The sequence below is a fragment of the Dissoconium aciculare genome (assembly GCF_010015565.1).
Source record: "Dissoconium aciculare CBS 342.82 unplaced genomic scaffold K489scaffold_2, whole genome shotgun sequence".
Taxonomy (NCBI): Eukaryota; Fungi; Ascomycota; class Dothideomycetes; order Mycosphaerellales; family Dissoconiaceae; genus Dissoconium; species Dissoconium aciculare.
Genome location: NW_022984952.1, coordinates 2534372 through 2555976, shown reverse-complemented (window position 1 = coordinate 2555976; position 21605 = coordinate 2534372). Strand labels below are relative to the sequence as shown.

The window sequence follows — 21605 nt, the reverse complement described above, 5'->3', positions numbered from 1 at the left end:
CTCGCCGGATGATGAAGGGGCGGGAACAGTGTTGACGGGGATGGTGCCGCCAGGTACCTGGGGACCAGCGTAGGCGGATGCGAAGAAGAGCGACGCCGCGAGGGCGGAGATGGAAGCGACCTTCATGGTGAAGGAAATGGTGTGTATTTAATGACGAAAAAATGTCAAGTAAATGCGACAATGTTGGAGATTGTCGCGCGAAGAAGCCGAAAAATGATGTAATTGCTAGTGAGCGTGGTGGTCGCGTTGACCAGAGTTTAAGAAACCGAAAGAATGTGTTGTTGTAGTTGTAGCTGTTGGTGAAGACGATTCAAGAAAAAGACCACACGACGACGGATCCTGGCCGTGAATCAAGTGATCGTTCCAGAATTGCACCTTGCTGATACGAGGTGCGTTTCCCGGATAGGAAACCAACGGGAAGGAAAAAAAGAATGAATGAAAAAAAGAATGTCGATGTCGGATGTATTCAATAATAAAGAGAGACAACTCTCAAAAAAGAGAGACAAGAGAAAGTGTGTCGAGGATGGAAGAGTGTAAGAGAAAGGGTCAGAGGAGGAGGAGTGAATGGGTGTGAGTGGAGTGTGAGTGGTGGTGGTCACACACACACGGAGCCCTCTAGTCGATTGGTAGGGTGACAAGCGAGGATTGGATGTGGATTGGACTGGATTGGACTGGCGGCGATTGACGATTGCGGGAGAGGACGCGAATGACAAGCCCCCGGCCCGCCCGGCGCAAATTGCAGTTGGAGTAGTCGCAGCAGTAGTAGGAGTAGTAGGGGGAAAAAGGTAATTAATCACACAGATACGTACAATGCACACACGTCCATACATGTATTCATGTATTATTATATCTTCACATCGAAATTCCATCATACGTATTGCGCACACGTGTAATGATCGTGGACGATGAAGCACCGGATCCACAATAACAAGAATAGCGAAACCTCAACTGTGTTTTGGGGCATACAAACAAGGATACGGGCGCGAATTCAGCGGCTGTCGATCGTTGTTGTGTCCTACTGCTGGCGCGCACGCAGTGAGAGACCCACCGAGATCAACAGCCCACCCAGCGCATAACCATCCTGGCACATGTAACACCTCTTGTAAGAGGATAGCTATCCGCCTGCGGACCCATAGTTCCGTGTTCTCACAGAGGAAACAAGTCCTCCAATACTACTATTATTACTCATTCGTCGTCATCGACAAGGGACTACCCTCCATATGTGTGAATTCATCCGGAGAGAACGGCCGGCCGGAGAAGACGGCATGGTTGGAGATGCTGGAAATAGTAAAAAACCCCTAATATCGAAAATAATAGAGAGGAGGGAAAGAACGGGCTTCCTCTGGCGGCGACGATGTATACACACGCGCGTCGTCATTCCCGGCCACGCCTGGCACTGTACCATTGCTATTATCAACCAAAAACAACGTGGCTCTGCTAAAGCGATTCGGTAGAGACGGCAAGTGGTGAGTACGATGCAGAAACCCGATTAAGGGATGGTTGTGATACGGATAGACGGAATGGCTGAGGAGAACAATCTACGATGGAATACGATGAATGGTGGATGCGAATGGCAGGGCAGGGCAGAATCACACTCAGGAGCAGCGGCCGAACACGAGGCGGATCCCGTTACCATTGCATTTTCGCATTTCGTCACTCGTCATCCGGTCGCATGTTGAAGCCGTCCGTTCCGTTGGTTCCGAATGGTTCATAACATACATCATGAGATCTCGAGTAGAACACCTGCGAAACGCGCTGATTCGTGTATGTTCGAAAGAGAGATCGTCATTGCGCAACAACGAGAAAGAGGCTGTGCAAGCAAAACCTACTTTGATTCCTACACATGACTGGTCAGTAGCAAAAGAAGATACCCGCATACAGGATACTGCACTGTGGAAGTAATTATGATTATGATGAACCACGCGAGAGATTGTGATAAACAGTGCATCATCACACCATGACGACTCGAGAGGAGGAAATTAAGATGAGAAGCCGCGCATCGAGACAATTCGCCGAACGGAAGTTCCCTTCGTAAGCCAATCACATCCCCGCCACCCCTGGCTTTTCTACCTCCAGCGCCAGCTCTTTCCCTCTCAAGCCTAGATCTCCCGGGTGGCGCATTCATCCCGTCCCTCCATCTCCATCATCAGAAATGAAATTCGGTCCAATCGCCCCGTGTTCATGCACATGCTCACTTCAGACTGTTCATGTCAAGGGCGAGCATGTGGTTGATATTGAGGCGGTGATTGCAAATGGAATGCCCTTCCGTACTGCACGCATGTAACCTCATACAGGATTGGGAAGAGCATGTCGGGGCCCTATAGCAGCCAGAAAATCTACCTGGCTGGCGCTCCTCCATCGTTATTCGACGTCTCAGGTACTATCGTGCTGCTACACAGTAGCAATCGTCTGGACGGCATCTCACCCTGGATCCATACAACGTCGCCGTTCTGCTTCTCTCGCTGGATCCAAACGAAGAATGACGTCTATTGCGCATTCCTGTCACTGGTCGCCTGAACAAATGACGATGTCGTCCTCCCTGCCTCTTCTCCTCCCAGCAAACCATAACGAGTAAATCGAATCAACCACATTCATGCACAGTTGGACTTGCCTATCCTCAACCCTCGTCAAAAGCCGCTTAGGTGGGTTGTTACGTCTATGCATCTCAAACATCCCAAAAGCCCAGCACATGCACACGTTTTGCAGACACATAGGGTGAAACTTCACGCGTTCCTGGCATTAGCCCCTCTCCCCCTGTCGCACCCACGGACCCACACACACACCAAAGCGCACACGCACAACGCACAGCAGCGCACGCACACAACCCAAACATTGCAGCAAAGCACAGCTCAGCTGAGAAATCTCGAGGCGAGACGCTCGACCACATAAAGAAAGTCCGAGTCACGAAGCACGAGCAGTATCCCAAGCGAACAGGAGGAGTCCTATAAGCTGCGGTTCCATACCCACGCACGCAGCGCGTTCCTCAACCATCGGAGAAAGAGGGAGACCCACAGGGCGGCCTCGCGGGCGCGTGGGCCTGTATGCGCGCGAGACGCTTTCTTTGTGCTATTGCTGGCGTGCCGCCGCTGTTGGTCGTGTCTCGGTGGCTCTCCGCCGATGTTGGGAGTTCGATAGGATAGGGATGAACCAGCCCTTGCCTGGGATCCTGTACAGGATGAGGCGGCGCCCAATGCTACAGCCAGCGGTGATATATTTTAACAGTATTGTGGTCCTTACCAAGACGCATTGAGAGACGAGCACTGCGTTGTAGCGAGAAGAGACCGATGGAACCCGTTCACATTTTCACCTTGTAGTGGCTTGCCTCAAATATACATACATGTCCTACGGTATATGCCGTGCCATGCCACGCTTTAGATAGGTCATTAACATAGGTGAATCATCATGACACAGACCTACACTGCACTAATGCCCAGACGAACTGCTGCGCATACCCAGACGACGAAAAGAGCCCAAGCCAGGCCGTCAGTATAAAGAACGCCCGGACAGTGTGCAATGCGCTCCGCAGTTTCGTCCGTCGTCCGCCGCCCAAGAAGGGAGGAGGAGTGGAGTTCGCGGGATGAGCCCTCCGCGGAGGAGGCGTCATCAGTAATTTCCTCCTCTTCTCTTGTCTCTTCCGTCCGCCCGTGCGCCGCTGTTGCTTTTCGCACCTCTTTCCTATTCCAAAATGACTCGCATGGACTTTGCACAGGGGAACGAATGAACACTTGGCTTGGCTGTGTTTCATCTCCTCCCTTTACAGCGTTTCATACATGCTTGCAACGACTGATTTCGGTTACACTTTTCTAGAAGGAAAGCTCGATCGGGCGCATTGGGAGCTTGGCGTTGGGTTGTTAGGACACTCACTAGCGGATTCGCATAACGCTGTGCATCATGGCATCAGCATGAAATATTATGCATATCCACTATGTATCGTCAGTGTTCTTGGTCGTCGTGATGAGAAGGTGAAGTGCAGCGACTCCAACATAATCGAGGTGTCTGTCATTCCTACGTAGCATCTCTCCTGCCCTTGCTTTCCAACCTTGGGATGTTTCTTCCCTCCTCCGCCCGCCCGGGCCAAAATCGCCGGAGCGCTCGTTTGGCCGTTCATCACTCCCCAAAGCAGGCCCACAATACGCAAGAGACAGACACGCGCAAAATAAAAAATCATTCAGCGATTCAATGGACATAATCACTCATTGACTCATGCTTTGCCTTGACTTCCTGCATCCTCTCTGAACTTAGAAACGTGCGATCATATGGGTGTGCGCATACATGCCCAGGTGTGCGGCAAGCGATCCCAGGGCGCGTCGCTCGGCCGACAAAACCTATCTCCGAACCACAAAACTCTCAGCGCGAGCGTAATACAAGCGCTTACTCCTGCTGCTGTGTAACGACACATGTAACGATGGTGCACAGCGGCAGAGAACAAGTATACTTACTGATTCAATTAGCTTTATTGGTAACAGCTGATGGAGGTAACTCAGTCAAGATCAAGAAAATGATCTCGTTTGTGTGAGAGGGGAAATCGCATTGGTTTCGGTCGTGTCTTGGAGCCTCGATACAAATTCTCCGAGACACATCCACAATGCAAAGCAGATGCGATCGATCCGGAGGAGCAGAAACAGTGTGATGATTGTGTTTCATGTCATGTACATGAATTGGCATTGTAGGGCTGGCTGTTTGAAGACGACTGAGAAAGGCTTGCATATACATGTTCTGTCGTAGAGAATACCGCGACGAGGCATTGTTTCTTCGCAATCGAGGGATGTCTTGCAATGATATTGGAGCATGCTCGTCGTTCGCATTGTCGTCACTCCATATCATTGCACATACTCTGTCGAGCTGATCACTCTTTTCAATGAATTGGTTTTGAAAATGAATCTCGGAAGGAGATAGATCTTATGAAGGTAAGGCTTCCGTTTCGTCGTCATGAAACCACACCTGGTCATTTCTTATCAAGGCCGAGCATTGCAGTGTAGCAGACATTGCACTCTGAGCACCGAAGCAGAGACTACAGCGAGAATCGTTGCTTCGCTCTCAACCTGCCACCAATCCTGTAGAACACATATGGCAAAGGAACCATCACAACGCAAACGAACCCGAGCAAGGAACTTCCTCATCCAAGACCCAAAGCTTGATACAAAGGCGGTCCGGCCAGCGGGAGAAGTGCACCCACCACACTCCGGAAGATGACATTTGCAGAAGTCGCGGATGCCGCATAGATCGGATAGCTGTCGACGATATATGTGCTGATCGGAAGGTAGAGTCCGACGATCCCGAGACCAAAGGGTACTAGGGAGAGGATTCTAGATGGCCATGGTAGCTTGTAGAGAGAGCTCCATCCGTACCAGAATAGGATGATGGGAAGGAGGATTCCAGAGGGAATGCTGGTGATGAGACGCATTTCAGGGGTGAAGACTCCGTTATTTGCAGCGGTGAGTTTGAGGACTAGTTTGTCCGATAACAGCGTGAAGAGGAGCCATGCTGAGATATTCCAGATCCCGAGAGCGATGTAGGGATAGCCGGTTTGTTCGGTAGAGAAATTGTTTTCATCTTCGAAGACGGTGGGAAGTGTCGTGTAGAGCAGATAGACGACGCCGAAAATGAATGCAACGTATAATGATAGGAAGAAAACAATGGGTGATAGGAACATCACTTTCAAGGGTCGCAGGAGGCTGGTTCTCAGGATTGACCAAGTTCCGTTGACTTGTGTTTCATCATAACAGCTTCGAATATCGGAACGGCCTTCTGATCGTTGAAGTTCCACAGTCTTTTGTTCAATGAGAACTTTATGACAAGTCTCCTTTGTCAGGATCATGATGAGGACTGTAACAGGTGCGGATGCGGCAAGGACTATCCAGAAGTCCCATCGCCAACCGATACGCTCCGTGAGGAAACCTCCGATTAGAGGACCAATGACGGGCCCTGTAGTAAATTAGACCAGCCTTCAATTCAGGATCCGTCTTCGAAGATGTACCGAACAAAGGTCCAAGGGTCCACATCCCCATGGCGAAACCTCGCTCCTCGTGTCGGAACATATCTCCGGTGATACTGCCACCGAGCGCCTATGACAACATTAGTCTCAGAGCAAACATATATTCTATCACTTCACCACACCCGTCACCAAGCACGCTGCGCCTCCAATACCACTGAAGAATCAATCTACGATCAACGTCGCCAAGTTCGGCGCCAATGCAAAGCCCAGCTGCCACAGACAGAAGAACAAATTGGCCACGCAGAGGATAATTTTCCTTCCATAGATTTCGGAAAGCGGACCGATGAATAGGGGACCAACGACATATCCGAAGAGATAGATGCTGACGGTTAAGGATCCGACTGCTGCATCCGGATTGTCGAATTCGGCGTCAATGGTGTTGATCGCGGGCGAGAGGACCGATGTCGCGAATGGTGTCAGCAGGGTTATTGCTGAGAGGAGCCAGACTCATGTCCATTTCTGCCGGGATGAGAAGTTATATGGCATTGAGGGATCTTCTTGACTTTCCCAGCCTACGATACCGGCGGTGAGGTCGGTCGTGGGCTGGAGGCCATGCTTCATAGCTTGGGATGGATCACCACGAGAAGTTGAAGCAATCTCGATTGCATCCTTCTCGTCCTACTTGCACGAGTCAATTGAAACGCAATGCTTTAGACCGACTAACAATATTGTTGATCGCGATTGGAATCAGGGATGTTTCTTCGTTCATGATTCCTGTGTGATATTCTACTGTAGAGCGCACTGAACGACCGTTGCTTTCGTTCGCGACAATATTCCTACCTTTTGAAATTTAGCTCGCAAGCAAGCACTACATGCACCAGGCATCAGTGAAAAACAAGAATCTTGCGAGATGAGGCAGTGATCTTCTTGGTAGAACAACATCTCTAGGCATTGTCTTCGAAACCATGACACTAGTCGTGTAGAAGTTCACGCATGAGACGTATCATCGTTACTCTCTGCCGTGCTTCGTTGGAACATGCGGCACAGGTTGCAGGTGCGATTTGTAGGTGCCTTATCTGCTTTGCTTACGGATGTAGATACTTGCCGTCTGTTGTTGTCGATCGCACGCTCGATTGGGACAGTATTCCATGCTTATCGGAACAAGAGACACCTTACATTCTTGAGACGAGAGCGCGCTCCGACTCTGAGAAGTTCCTCCTTCCATGCAGGTGTGTGCTGCGATGACAGCGTTCATGCAATGAGAGGCCGCCATGGTGGTATTCACGTCGGGTTTGTTCGAAGATCTTCTCGTTGACTACCCTTCCATAATTTGCATTGTTGACTTCACACAAAAGCCATCTGTCGTTTTCTTGTTCATCACTTTTTACGTGCAGCTGGATGAGCATCATGGATGTAAATATGTTGACGATCAGAAATTCTACCTTGTTCAATTCGCTGGTTGGGGCATTTAGACTTTGGGCTTGAGTTTCACATCTGACAGCCTCTGTCCAGTTCGATTGAAATGCCTGTCCACAATCTATCACGGCGGTGCTTTGACATGTCTAGACTGAGCGACGATGCAGAACACATGCTGTTGGTGTGCAAGAACACTTGCAAATCAGCATGCTCGTACGCCCGGCGATGCGCCAGCGCCGTTTTGTGATGAATCACATCATTGCGAACCGTTGCTATCTCGGGTTTTCTTTTCCTGTGCTCTCGCGGACACCAACGCGCATCCCAATTTGCCTGGAATTGCCGCTTGGCCGACTTTCCCGGGTCAAAGCATTTGGGGACACACGACTGCGATTGACCTGATTTCACAAGCGGCACGAATTAGTTGAACGGCAGCAAACGATCTCGCCCCTTCCAAACGGAAAATGCCGTCAGTTCCGACAACAGTGAACGTAGAAGGAAATAAGAAGTCTGTAGCATTCCGCCCAGATTTATCATCTCCTTTGCGTACGTGATTTTCGTCCAAGCCACGCGCCACCAGTGAGAGCTTGATAAGGACAAGCTTTTTGGCTCCATCTCCTTACGCTGCTACGTTGTCCTGTCATCGCTAGAGTGTCGTCGCGGGATGAGAGATGAAGAAACATGAGACTACTGGTCATGCACCTCTAGTTCATTGCCATATCTGCCATGACGAGATGAACATAGTGTAGTCCCGATGACGAGCATCATCATGATTGAGGCTGGGGACGTATGCCCGTTGAGTTCCTTCACCCGGTCGTACAATCTATATGACTATATAGCAATTTCAAGCATGAGATGGCAATTATACTTGGAAAAATTTGGCGATAAGACGGAGGCAGATTCCACTTTGTGGGCAGTCAAATCCTGCGGTCTTGTCAACTCTTCGTTGTACCAACATCCTTGGGCGTTTGTCGTTCGTGGAAGCTGATAGCTCGTCTGAGCATAGAGACTGTTCAAGGCCAGTACAACTAGCCAATTCTGGCATTCGCATTTCCATGCTATCGGCGCAGACGAAACGCTGGCAGAGAAGAGTTCCAAATACTCAATCTGCGTCTAACATGGGTTAGGGTTTGGGTTGCGACATTAGGGTATGTGTCCCAGATCAACGCCTCTTTCGTCCTGCAAAAGAATCATGAGAACAGAGGTTACCATTCATCGTTCTACAGTCGTGTAAGAAGTCTCTGGGTAAGATGAGACTCCAAACATCCAATATGGTTTGAGATAGACTCGTGACGATGAAAGCTGACGGTCTTGTAAGGACTTGCGTAGCGAGGCCGTCTTCAATTGTGACCACAGCTAATCCGGCGTGGTAAGGAATCCGATAGCGAAAGGGATCAACAAGATTTAAAATCGGAATCTGGGAAACACGATGTTTGCAATCAGCCTAAATCTGGGCAATATGGCCCTCAAAAGAATGTACAGATGCTGTTATTTTCCTTGGATGTTCATAACTGAATGTTCGAACGAGGGGATTATGTCACCATCATAAGCTGCGGGTCATCTTCGGGGTTTAGCTTCGGTGCGGCTTCCGAAGCCCAGTGGTTCGTAACCACCAGTTGCCTGACGCAAGCTGTCTATGATATTCACACCTCCGTTCACGACATCACGAGACATATCCCGACAACCTCTATTCAAACTTGCAAAACCTCAGGTCAGCCGCTCGATACTCAACCCGCCATCTGGTGTCTGTTTGACTCCGCGCTGCATTGTTTGAACCTCGCCACCATCAATAGCTGAGCTCGCATATTCGTCAGCATGTCGACACTCGAGGATCTTGACGACTTGGAGCGCGAGGAGAAGAAGGAGGACAAGAAGGAAAAGGATAGCAAGAAAGGCGGCGATGCGGAAATGAAAGATGCAGATGGCGCTGAGAAGGAAGATGAGGAGATGGAGGAGGAGGAATCACTCATCGATCCCGAGATTCTCAACTCAAGCACACGTGATGTTGTCGCACGGCGGAGGTTAATAGAGAATGACACGCGCATCATGAAGAGCGAGTACAATCGTCTCCTGCACGAGAAGCAGGCGATGCAGGAGAAAATCAAGGACAACGTCGAGAAGATTGACAACAACAGGTGGGGCTCCTATCCGTGCAACCATGGACTTGCCCAGGAATTACATATGCTGACATGAATTGATACTTAGACAACTGCCATATCTCGTTGGAAACGTTGTGGAAATCCTAGATTTGGATGTCACAGCGGAGGCGGCGGAAGAGGGCGCCAACATCGACCTAGACGCCACACGAGTCGGCAAATCCGCCGTCATCAAGACTTCCACTCGGCAAACAATCTTCTTACCGCTTATTGGTCTCGTCGATCACGAGAAGCTAAAGCCCGGTGATCTCATCGGCGTCAACAAAGACTCATACCTCATCCTCGACACACTACCTGCAGAGTATGACAGCAGAGTCAAGGCCATGGAGGTTGACGAGAAGCCGACCGAGAAGTACACTGATGTTGGTGGACTGGACAAACAAATTGAGGAGCTCGTCGAGGCTGTGGTTTGGCCGATGCAGGAAGCTGAGCGATTCAAGAAGATTGGAATCAAGGCACCAAAGGGTAGGGCAATCCATGACAATAATCTTTCTATGGTTGCGACACGGCTGACAGAAATACAGGTGCATTGATGTACGGTCCCCCTGGTACTGGAAAGACTTTGCTCGCACGTGCGTGTGCTGCTCAGACAAACGCCACCTTCCTTAAACTCGCCGGACCTCAGCTCGTACAGATGTTCATCGGTGACGGTGCGAAGCTTGTCCGTGACTGCTTCGCCCTCGCGAAAGAGAAGGCACCCTCAATCATCTTCATCGATGAGCTTGATGCTGTGGGCACAAAGCGTTTCGACAGCGACAAGAGTGGAGATCGTGAAGTGCAAAGAACCATGTTGGAACTGCTCAACCAGCTTGATGGTTTCGCCTCAGATGAGCGTATCAAGGTCCTAGCAGCTACCAACCGTGTGGATGTACTGGATCCCGCGTTGCTACGATCTGGTCGTCTCGATCGAAAGATTGAATTCCCTCTTCCCAACGAGGAGGCTCGTGCGCAGATCCTACAAATTCACAGCCGCAAGATGACTGTCGATGAGGGCGTCAACTGGCCTGAACTTGCGCGCAGCACGGACGAGTTCGGTGGTGCTATGCTCAAGGCTGTCTGTGTCGAGGCTGGTATGATTGCGCTGCGGGGTGGACGAAGCAAGATCAGCCACGAGCACTACGTGGATGCTATTTCGGAAGTGCAGGCCAAGAAGAAGGTAAGATTCCCTCCAAAGGACTCTCACGTCACAAAGCACAAGTACCTGGAAATCAATGCTAACAATTCTTTCAGGACACCGTCAACTTCTACGCATAAGCATTACGTTGTATGCTTCGTTCATGGCCAATAATGCCGCACACCTACGCATTTATCTCAAAGGCATAGGACGTATTAGATGTGAACGGACATGCAGCACCTCCATGATCACGGGTATTACGAACGTAGATGAGACTCTAGCATAACGGCCAAACGTACAACGTGCATGTCGGCAATTTCTCCGAGTCTTTCGTTCACGAACGTTCACTGTTCTTTGTGACTTCTACTCCATGTTGCATGCGATTCTGCTTCGTGTCTTCCGCGTGATCTCCACACTCGACATTGTTCGCTGGCGAAAGCAATGAGCCCACGAGGTCTAAATCGTCCTTGAGTGCTATGAATCTTCCAACCATCCACTGCATCCAATAGCTGTGCATATCATGTTACAGTACATGCAAGGTACAGATCTGTGAAATTCCCCTCAGCTTACTGGTCATTTTCTCGTCATCGATAGTGCCGTGTGCCGAATCGGGCATGCAGAGTTATTGAGCGTGTGGGGGGGATTTTAAGCTTCTTCGGGAAACCACCCAAACTTGACGCCGATCATTCTCGTGGCTGTTTGTGTCCTGCCCTCATTTTCACCATACTCTGGAAATGTTTCGATTCCACGACTTGCTCGTGACATTCAAATCCATCGCCCGCGCCGGTCGCATTGCACCGATTGCAGCTCTCGACTCTCCATAGTCCAATCTTCCCTTGTTGAGTACGGAATCCTCAGGTACATCGTTTTTAAATTTCGAAATGTTCCGCATTCCCCACCCAAAATCAGCACAAGCACGCTAGACGTTCACGGATCTGCAGCATCGAAAATCCTTCCCGAGGTATGTACGGTACCTTGCACCTCACCTTGTGTCTCGCTCTTCGCTTTCTCCACAGCAATCGTGCATGTCTGCCTTCAGAAACCCACCAGGCGGTCGGGAGAATGGTCGCCGTCGCAATCGCATTGAGCTGAGCTTTCCCTTCTCGTTCGGAGCATCCATGTGCCTGCACGCCTTCCGCCTTGGCGATATGCATACTTCGCTTTTTCGTTCTCCGGATCTACTGCATTCATGCATATCAATGGCTACTATATTGAGAGCAATTAGCTTGCTCGGCAGCGAAGATTCAATGCTGAGCATGCGGAGACATGGCTAGTTAGGCTCGTCGGCGATCGTAGCAAGCAGAGCATAGTATCTTGTATTTGAAGTACCACCCGAGGAGCTCTGCCTATTCTCATAAGCTCTTCTTCTCGGCTGCTCCTTCTTCTTCTACCGCTCCTCTGTCTTCGTCCCGCATAGTTGTCTGATCACATTCATTCGCCGCTCCACCAGCTTGTCCACGAAACCAAACGACTCTTCCAAGACCTCCGTCAATCCACCAAACACTCCGAGCTCATACCGCCCATCATGCGCACCGCCGTCCTCGCTGTCCTCCTCAGCGCCGCTCTCACCGTCGCGGCGCCGATCACTCCCTCCCGAAACATCGTCGCTCGCCAAAGCGCCAGTTCCAGCGGCGGTCTACTAGGTCTCCTGGGTTTGACTGGCGGCTCTGCAGCGAGCGGCTCTTCGCCGAATGGATCGAGTTCGTCGTCGAGCGAGTGCAGTACGTGAAATTCTCCTTGCGAAAGCTATGTGTAGTCGTGGTTTCGACATCGCTTTTGCTATATTAGTTTCTATGAAGCGACAACGTATGTGTCATCGCTGATCCATGTTGATAGATTTGTTCGTCTGCACGTCTTCTGCATCGGCGGGCGCGGGAAATTCGACCTCGTCGAGTTCGAGCAGTAGTTCGATTTCGATCTTGGGTGCGAAGCTTTTCCCTGGACGGAGAAGGAGACTTTGAGAAGATTCTTGCGATGAGATAGATTTGGGACTTTTGGGAAATGTTATTATGATTTACGATGTGACGATGCGACAGTTGGAATGTAGCTACGAGAATGTGGTTGCCGGGATGTGATGGTGATGGGCTTGGGTACACATCGGTGGTGGTGATGGTGATCGCGACAGCAAGGTTGGAAAGGCCACAACGATGGTGATGGTGACGAGGATTACAAGGTTGAAAAACATCACAACGATGATGACAACAACAAACATCACAAGATGGGAAGGGTCACAAGTGTTCAGTGTTTATAATTGCAATCACTAGCTTTTCGACAGTGTTTCAAACTCCCATTCAACTCTGTGTGCCTGTTAGGCATTCTCGCCTTTGGCGACGACAAGCTTCACCCAGGCGGGTATCATAATTCCACAATCCCCAACAACATCCCCAGTGTGGCCCATGCTCACACTCAACCATCAACATCCACCTCCTTCTACACCTAGGCGCGCATGTCGCAGGCCGCCTCGAAGGAGCGCGGCGGGCCGTGCGCCCACGCCTTGGGCTCGAACGGCTCCGCGCGCACGTTGCTCAGCACCGGAGTTGGGAACGGCGACATGATGAAGTCGAACTCCATCTTGAAAAGGTCCGCGCAGGGGGCGGCGCGGACAGGGCGGTTGATCGGCGTGAAGCTGATCGTGGCGGGAGTGGTGGTGGCGGAGGAGGAGGAGGAGGAGGAGGAGGCGGCAGGAGTTGGGAGAGGAACCAGAGGCTGATTCCCCGAGGTCAAGGCCATGAGGCCGACGGCGGCTTCCTTGCGGGCCTCCATGGCGAGGTCGGCGGGGTGAGGTTGAGCAGCCGGGTGCTCTTCGGCATCATCGCCGGTCATCTCGTCATCGTCGACGAAGCTCACATCGTCGTCGTCGTTCCCCTCTTCGTCGACGTCAATCTCGTCGTCGTCGTCGTCGTCCGCCTCGTTGAGGCCGTTCACCACCGGCGCCGTGGTCGCGGCTTGCCCCTGAGTGGCCGTGGGAGCGGGAGGCGCCCCTGGCCCTCCGCGAGCGTTCAACTTCATCCATTTGAGACGGAGGGCCAGGTTTGACCGCCCCCTTCCCGCCAGGTTGAACTCATGCTCCAGGTCGGCCCAGCGCTCACCGCGGTGAACCATGTTATTGCCGAAGACCCAGAGGCGATCCTCGTCAGCCCTGGTCCAAGGTACAGAGCGGGGGGCCATGTCTTCTCACTTGTGGTCGGAAGTGAGGTGAAGGTGAGGTTTGGAGGGGGGTTTTTCGCAAGGAGTTTGAAAGGCTCGCTTGCTACCTCACTTGGTGAGGTGCGGGAAAGTTGTGATGGTAGTGGAGGTGGAGGAGGCGAAGGAGAACTCTCTGGTGATGTTGCTTTGCAAGGTGGTTTCTGGGTGAGGATTGGAAACAAGTTGTGAAGTTTTGAATATCACAAAGGCAAAGCTGAGATAGTTCTCGCTGTGAAGAGTGAGCGAGTGAGTGATATTTCTTGATATTTATATTTGACATCGAATAAGAATATTCACAATATCTCTGGCTGGTGAGCAAAAATATTCTGAATATTTTCCAAGTGGGTGTGGAACTGAACCACCTGCTCTCGCGTATCTTGTCGGGATGAGAGCTCACCGAGCGGAATCGCGTCACGACTTGACTGTGAAACCGCATCACCGCGAGGTTCGTCACCTTCATTCTGTGACGAATCAACGATGGCGTCCAACCTTTCCGGATGTGCTTGCTGAGAACTAGAACACTCGTTCTCTGGCATGACGACTAGACCAATGACCTCCCGGTGATCGTAATGCACAATGGTCTTCAGCATCGCAAATGTGCTGTGTGAGTGGCTGGAAATATATTCTGAATATATTTCGGTGGTAGCGAAACAGTGGTATTGCGAGGCTAGTGCCCGGGTACCGAAAACACTGCCAAAGGAGCGCAGAGTCGAGACAGTGGTCATAGAGGTAGTCACGAAGCTGATGGTGTGTTGCGAGATAGTCCTTGTAAGTTGCAAGCCGATAAAATGAGGGTGAATACTGCCGTGACTGGGTGTTCTCGCCCGAGCGCTCATGAATGTGAGCCGTAGGACGGTAATGTTGAGTCGAGCTCTGTATCTTGAACGTTGAGTTCATGACACATCAAAAGTGTGCTTACCGTGTCAAGCTCTCCTGCCGAGCAATGATCTTCCTCGCATCGGCTCCTTCACGTAGTGGAAACTTGTGTCGCTGGCCGTCCATCGCCTAACGTTACCATTGTTTGATCTTCCGAGAAGCAGAACCTTGTGTTGCTAACCGTCCACCACTCAACATTACCATTGTCTGTTCCTTTGAGAAGCGCAAGCTTGCGTCACTACCGATCAAATTCGCGCAACATTACCATCGTAGGCTCCTACGAGATGCGCAACCTTGCTATCGCCGATCATCCAGTGCGCAACCTTGCCATTGCCGGCCATTCGCTATGCAACCCTGGCGTTGTTCACAATCCAATCTGTAGCCGAGGCGGGAGTTTTTCGGGTCATTCCTGATTCACTGGAGGCAACGATAGCTTGGTGTTCTTTCCTCTTGTATGGTATTGGTCCTGTAACGCGGCTGGTAGGGGTGACGCCCTTCATCGTGATATTGTACACGCTCTCCGATTCTGCGCTACATTAAGTGCCTCCACACACTCCGTGAGCATCGATTTGCTTCGATGCGACCAGGAAAGTGCGTCACTACCAACGCTTCTTGTGTAAGGAAATGACGTCGAGTGAGCTTGATTCTCATCCCTAGTCTAAACGCAGCAGCCTTGTGTAGGGAATCCATCGGCAGGTCATCAAGCAAAATCACATCCACGCCCTGAGCGATCACAGCCTTTACGGTATTTATAGTAGATTTTTATGAATCACGCATACGTGTCCTGTGATTAATCATGTTGATAAATGATGTTGAAATAAAGATTTCGTCCTCCAAACCAGTGGCGGCCAACGCCGTCAGCCCTTGCCGATTCCGCCCAAGGGTACACAAGCATCATGCATCGTAAGGGTCAAGATAGACATAATAATAAGCAACAAGATAGACATAAGTAACGGACCGCAACCTTGAATCACGTGTCCGCGCAAATATTCAGTAGGAAAATAATACAGCCATGATGGCTGCGTTGATAGGTCGAGCATGCGACACCATCCAATTCAAACCTTGAAAGTTTGGCTCTGCTGACAGCCACTCCAGACATCCCATGGTGCCGTCCTGCTCATCGGACCGCGCAATTTCCTGGTTGAGAGTCTCGGCTAGACATTCTACACACAACCGGCGTGTTCTACAGATGCTTGAAGTACGAGTGGCTTCATATCGTCCTGTGGTGAGGTCAAATGGTCATTTGACGACGACACATGAACGCTCACCCCAAACCGGTTTGCAGCCAGGTCGGATTTCGTAATTTGGGCTCGTAGAAGCATTGCTCAAATGTTCCAGAAGCCCACGTGTACCATGTCTTGAGCAAGAATTTGCAGTCGTGCGTTTAGAGTACATGTAGCATGATGCAGGTCTCATTGCACTGTACCACGGTTGCGACTGTCTAAGATTTTCCTTGACACGTAGCGTCTCGAACCCCTTGTGGTCTCACCTTACCGTTCAACGTCAGAAAGCCACAACCTCACACTCATCATCCTCAACAAGGACATTCATCATATGAACAGCGACGCCATCTTCTGAAGACCGTTGAGCCCTCCAGGAACACAATCCCAGATACCAGCATCGCAAAACCTGCCCATCTATCCAGGGAAAGCCTGACCGCGCCATCGTCACAAGGAAACTCTTACCGAGTCAACAAGCAAGCCGAGTCAACAAGCAAGAATGATCGGCTACCTCACCATCATCAGCCTCTTCCTCGCCTCTGCCATGGCGCAAGGTCCAGCCATCGCCTGCACCTCAACAATCACGGCAAAGCGAAGCTGCTGTGCAAGCTCCACGCAGCACACCGCGACACACTACACGGAGTGCTTTGGCTGTGTCCTCTCCACGACTATAATCGGCCCACAATGTCGCATCATGTGCGCTGAACCCAAGACGGTGGCTTTGACTACGACTATCACCAAGTGTGCTGCTGCGCCAGCAATCACGGCGAAGCCACAGCCTTTGTGATCAACACATGCTCGTCGTGCTTGACTGTTGATGAGGAGTGATTCACGGAGCTCTTTGCGCACAAACACTTTTCGCTGATGCGCTTGCTCTGATAGGAATGTTCTGTGTTGTTCGGCACGGTGGATATCCAGTTCGAGCCCGATGTCTGCTCGTTGACCGGACCGAGGCTCCATTGTTTGGGACGCGGCTGCTGTTGGAAAATACATTACCTACGATTTTGAGTAATCTGCTGTCCCTGCCTATGAAATGACATTATGGTTTGCACTATGGCTAATGTGGTGACAATGTGAAGACGCGGGCCCAAGACTTTTTGTCTGTGTTCAGAACAACAGCTCGGCAGCTCATGTAATATGTAGTAATAGCTTGAATACATTTTGCTCGACCTCCATTGGCATTCTCGGTGATGAAATAAAGACGGTGAGGCGACCATTGTGGGCTGTCAGCGTTCGTTTTGAACGGCATGTAATTTTCCGCAGGTGCGATCAACTCGAGTCACTTTTGTAAAGCTCAGGCGGTGCTTCCTGGACAACACGACGAGCACCCCATGAGCTTTGGTATTTTTTGACCTATCCTTCTGCTTCCGTGGTGGATGAATGATCCGAAACACTGGTCTCTGATCCTTCGCTGTAATCCTCTGAGCCTGATTCTCCCGCTCCCCAGTCGCACAACATCACAGCAACATTATGATGGTCGCCTTGCAAGGCAGCTGAAAGTGCACTGCCAAAGACTCCGCTTCGTAAGTGAACGTCCGCTCCTCGTCTGAGCAGCATTGCAACTAGCTTTGCGTGACCCAGATAAGATGCCGTGGTTAACGGATTGCCGTAGTACCCGCTCGGTCCATTGATATTCGCTCCTTTTTCAATAAGTATTGTGGCAGTTCTGATATGGCCGCTAGCAGATGCAGCTAATAAAGCATTCTTGTAATACCTGCAAGACGCATTGGCATCCGCCCCCTTATTTAGAAGCATAGCCACTATCTTGTCACAGCCCCAGTGCGAGGCAGCAGCTAGTGCATTGCCACACCAATCATACTGCAAGTCGATCTGGGCTCCGTGTGCGAGAAGTATCGACACCACTTTGTCGTGACCACTCTGTGCTGCAGCATACAATGCGGACCCATTCATGCCGCCGATTGCACCGATTCCATTGACATTTGCGCCTGCATTAAGCAGTACCGTGACCACTTTCTCGTGGCCGTGCAGTGCTGCAGCGTACAATGAGCTGCCCCAAATGTCTGCTATACGACCCTGCGCATTCGCATCTGCCCCTCGCTCGAGTAACATCGCCACGATCGTGTCATGGCCTTTGCGCGCTGCATTGAACACCACAGATCTGTCCTTTAGGCATTCGGCGTTTTCATTGGCTCCTCTCTCAAGCAACATTGCCACCACCTTTTCATGGCCATTGTAAGCCGCGACGGCCATAGCAAGACTATTCGACTGATGTTCCGCACGAGAGTCTGTTTGTAGTTGGAGCAGCATCGCTACCACTTTCTCGTGACCGTTAGCGGATGCGGCAACCAGCCCATCGATAGTAGCAAGACTTTGAGTGTCACCCTTCAGCCGTTCGAGGAGCATCGATACGACCATTTCGTAGCCTTTCAACGAAGCTGCTGTCAAAACTGACACGCGATCTTCGCCCGTCGGAATTGGATACATTTTTGAACAGTGTAGCGCGAAGGCTTCCAAGCCATTGTTTAATGCCCAGGATAACCACGCGCTCTGCTCGCCCGGCCGCTCAAAGACTCGATGACCGCAGTGTATGCGAGACATTACTTCCTCAACAATGACTTCTGGACAGCTTGTGCCTTCTTGCTCAAGTAGCACATAGGCAGCATCCCTGCTGTGGTTCACGAAGGCAGCAAACAAGGGATGTTCGTAGAGCTGATCATCGTCATGTGTAGCAAGGCAACCATTCTTGGCGAGCAGTCCTAGCAGCGCAGCACAATTTTTCTCTGCGCATACGTAAACGATACTAGGAGTGTGCGAGTATCTCTTCGAGGAAAGCGTTAGCACATTAGCTTGCTCGGCCCAGCTCTTCACATCAAAAGATTCAAGGAATTCCTTCTGTTCTGAATGTTGAACCGCTTTGTCAGCGTGATGTAGAATGTTCTGATTCGCGTAATCCAGGAATGGGAATGTTTCGTGTAGTCGATCTCGCCCGTTTATGGAATTTCTACCGCGTCGGGTCCAGGCACTTGCATCGACTTGGATACCACGAATGCAGCACTTTTTGAGCGTCTCTTGAGGTGATGATCCTGAAATACCATAACTTTCTTCAAGATGTACAAGACCGTCTTGTGTGATCAAGAAGTTTCGCACCGACTCGTGAATGAACTGCACCCGCGGCCGGGTGCCCTGAGTAAGCTCAGCAAGACCTTTAGAAGAGCTCAGCAAATAGCTGAGCATCGTGTCAGCCGTTAGATCCGATTTCGACTCGAGCGATTCTCCAGCGAGCCCTGCCATCATGGCGAAGTAGAATTGCTCGAGTGTAAGGGGTTGTTTTGCGAATAATATCCATTTGAGACAGAGCAGGAACTCTTCTGTATTCTGCTGATCTCGCTGCACGATCTCTTGAAAGAATTCCGAGAGACCTCTCGGCATTTCGTCCAGCCTTTTCCTGATGACATGAATGCGTCCGCTTTTGAACTCTTCTTTCAACACTTCCACCGCAAGCACGGCGAGAAGAAAGACGCCATTAGCCTTTTCAAGGATTTGTTCTTGAATGCCGAGCGGTATTGACTCAAGTCCACCCATTCCGACAGAAAATTTCTGACTTTTAACGTATTCGCTAAGATCATTTTTGTGTTCGTCGACATGTTCAAGTATGATCTGCAACTCTGTAGGAACGTCAAGCGAGGGATAGTAGCGGCTAGCGAAGCAAACGCTGAATATGATGCCCTCCTCTTGAGCCTCTTTCCAGAGCTCTTGAAAATAATAGACCATATCCTGCAAGTCCTGCTCTCGACATTCGTCAAGTGCATCGATGAAGCAGAATAGACGACGGCCTGTAAGTCGCAGAACAGCACCGGAAAAAAGCCTCTTGAGTTCTGTGGTCGTCGATGATGATTCGCCCGTGATTTCTCGAGAGTGATCAAGTACTTCTTGTAGCTCCGGATCTGCCAATAACAGCTGTCTGAGTAATGATCTATACATGCCATCGAGAGACTGCTCAAGCCGCTCACCACGAGCGTTGAAATAAAAAGAAATGCTGATATCTCGCTGATTCTTGGTTCGCGATGTGTGAGTATCGATATACTTCATGAGAACGGATTTTCCAGCCCCGGGTTTGCCTCTGATCCAGAAGATGCCGTTGTGCGGCTGTGCTATGCTTCGCTCTTGCCAGAGCTTATATGTTTGATGCGTGAGTACCCAGCTACACGTCCTCCACTGTGCCTTCTTGATAGTGGTTTTCCTCGAATCTATTGCATCAAAACCCAGAGCCGCTATTTTAGCTCGCCTCCTAGTAGCCACAGATTTCGAGTTTGGCGCAGTGTAATCAGAGATATAATCAGAGGCCACAGCCGATGCTGGGCGATCAAGTGCATTCTCGCCCCAGTGCTTACGGATCTTACGGTCAAGCCTCCGCAAGGCTTCTTCTTTACTTTCGCCGCCGTAGTGTGGCACAAGAACGACACCGCACAAACCCATTAGCGCATAAGCCGAGTCTTCAGGCACACTTGTCTCGCGCCCAAGTGCCCATTGTCGTCGAGTGAAGAGCGGGAATTTTTCAAGGGGTCGTCCTCTCAACGCTTCGACATCGATGCCGGTGATCTCGTGTATGCGCTCGCTGAGATCGGCTCGACACCCGAGATATTGTCCACGCGCGAAGAATTCTACTCGGATGGGCGCAACTAACTCTTGCAGAGTCCATCCTCGCGTGAACCAGCGACAAAATCGTAAGTTTTCCCTCCATAAAAGCTGCCCATCTTCGTTTCTCTTACTTGAAGAGATGTCTGAGAGGTAGACGAAGCAGACGGCTGAGTCTTTATACCACTGGAACATTGATCTGATAGCCGTTGACAACTCTGCATCATTACGTTTATCTATGCAGCACGTATCGACCCAGAAATGCTGAAGACGCTCTCTCTTGGCACGTTCTGAGATGAAATTGAGTTTCACATGCGCATCCTTCTCCCTCCAAGTTCCATTCATGATATCATCGTAGAGGACTTCGTCATTTGGGGAACCCCAAGTATGCGACAGTATCGCGTAGGGGGGTGGATTGTAGGTGTTGTCTGTGAACGAGAGATCGCCGTTTTCATTCTGCTGCAACAGTCGCATGTTTGGTACGAGTGTCCATTGGTGCTGCACGGGCTGGCAGCCCGGCGGCGGCGGAGGAGGAGGTCTCAATTGATCATACGCCAGCCACAGAATGTTAGGAGGACGAAATCGCAAGCTTTTGCAAAGAGAACATTTATGAGACGGTTGCGAAAACCCACAGAAAATGTCATGAAAGACTCAATGTTGTGGCACAGCTGCAGAAGTAGCCCTGCAATCCTTTTGGTTATCAGCAGAGCATAGTGACGTGCCTACGTAATACATAAAGCTGCTTCGAGAATATGTCCGGCCGGCGACCGCCTGTCGCTGCCCGTACCTACAGAACAAGGCGTCCGCCGAAGAGGCCGCCCGTAACTTCGCTTTCGACCCCAGGACGTCCAGCTGTCACAGTAGCTTGATCGCGACCGTGGAAGATTCCGACCCATCTGGCACAGCGGTCCTTGGCAAGTGGCGTGACCTGGGTAAGGCGGATCCTGCACTCATGCTGACTGTGATTGGAAGCTTTCATGCCTCGATCGCAGGGCCAGCCGAGCTTGTTAAAGCGCTGGATGTTTCGAACGGTGAAATATGAAGCTTGACCCTCTGCACGTAGGCCCACTGTATTTCAATTGCGAGAAGTAATGATTATCTACGGTTGC

The 21605-nt window shown here is 50.7% G+C and overlaps 9 protein-coding genes across 9 annotated transcripts; 2 read left to right on the top strand and 7 right to left on the bottom strand.

The window, feature by feature from the left end:
- Positions 1–71: 71 nt before the first annotated feature.
- Positions 72–1033, bottom strand: K489DRAFT_125080 (uncharacterized protein). The gene has a single exon (XM_033598996.1). It carries the CDS (start codon positions 870–872, stop codon positions 351–353), a length of 522 nt encoding a protein of 173 aa, XP_033463807.1. The 5' UTR covers positions 873–1033; the 3' UTR covers positions 72–350.
- Positions 1034–3834: 2801 nt separating this feature from the next.
- Positions 3835–4315, bottom strand: K489DRAFT_125040 (uncharacterized protein). The gene has a single exon (XM_033598995.1). It carries the CDS (start codon positions 4185–4187, stop codon positions 3924–3926), a length of 264 nt encoding a protein of 87 aa, XP_033463806.1. The 5' UTR covers positions 4188–4315; the 3' UTR covers positions 3835–3923.
- Positions 4316–4856: 541 nt separating this feature from the next.
- Positions 4857–6688, bottom strand: K489DRAFT_392816 (MFS general substrate transporter). Its single transcript, XM_033606753.1, has 6 exons — positions 6499–6688; positions 6174–6441; positions 6125–6149; positions 5978–6065; positions 5142–5925; positions 4857–5111 (listed from the first exon to the last, which is right to left on the bottom strand). The coding sequence occupies exons 1-6, from the start codon at positions 6554–6556 to the stop codon at positions 5012–5014; spliced, it is 1323 nt and encodes a 440-aa protein (XP_033463805.1). The 5' UTR covers positions 6557–6688; the 3' UTR covers positions 4857–5011.
- Positions 6689–9163: 2475 nt separating this feature from the next.
- On the top strand, positions 9164–11178 carry K489DRAFT_351547 (26S protease regulatory subunit 6A; the record flags this gene model as incomplete). Its single annotated transcript, XM_033602446.1, has 4 exons — positions 9164–9483; positions 9554–9969; positions 10029–10660; positions 10735–11178. 4 exons carry the CDS (start codon positions 9164–9166, stop codon positions 10756–10758), a joined length of 1392 nt encoding a protein of 463 aa, XP_033463804.1. The 3' UTR covers positions 10759–11178.
- A 778-nt stretch (positions 11179–11956) lies between these two features.
- Positions 11957–12843, top strand: K489DRAFT_377211 (uncharacterized protein). The gene is made up of 2 exons (XM_033604106.1): positions 11957–12339; positions 12455–12843. Exons 1-2 carry the CDS (start codon positions 12144–12146, stop codon positions 12577–12579), a joined length of 321 nt encoding a protein of 106 aa, XP_033463803.1. The 5' UTR covers positions 11957–12143; the 3' UTR covers positions 12580–12843.
- A 211-nt stretch (positions 12844–13054) lies between these two features.
- K489DRAFT_429087 (uncharacterized protein) lies at positions 13055–13849 on the bottom strand (the record flags this gene model as incomplete). The annotated part of the gene is made up of 1 exon (XM_033608360.1): positions 13055–13849. The coding sequence occupies exon 1, from the start codon at positions 13784–13786 to the stop codon at positions 13055–13057; it is 732 nt and encodes a 243-aa protein (XP_033463802.1). The 5' UTR covers positions 13787–13849.
- Positions 13850–13941: 92 nt separating this feature from the next.
- On the bottom strand, positions 13942–14925 carry K489DRAFT_124980 (uncharacterized protein). The gene has a single exon (XM_033598994.1). The coding sequence runs from the start codon at positions 14638–14640 to the stop codon at positions 14098–14100; it is 543 nt and encodes a 180-aa protein (XP_033463801.1). The 5' UTR covers positions 14641–14925; the 3' UTR covers positions 13942–14097.
- Positions 14926–17337: 2412 nt separating this feature from the next.
- Positions 17338–17754, bottom strand: K489DRAFT_289403 (ankyrin; the record flags this gene model as incomplete). Its single annotated transcript, XM_033600149.1, has 1 exon — positions 17338–17754. A coding segment is annotated over one exon (417 nt), but the record flags the coding sequence as incomplete, so codon positions are not given.
- A 1236-nt stretch (positions 17755–18990) lies between these two features.
- On the bottom strand, positions 18991–20970 carry K489DRAFT_289592 (HET-domain-containing protein; the record flags this gene model as incomplete). Its single annotated transcript, XM_033600155.1, has 1 exon — positions 18991–20970. A coding segment is annotated over one exon (1980 nt), but the record flags the coding sequence as incomplete, so codon positions are not given.
- Between the last annotated feature and the right edge of the window lie 635 nt (positions 20971–21605).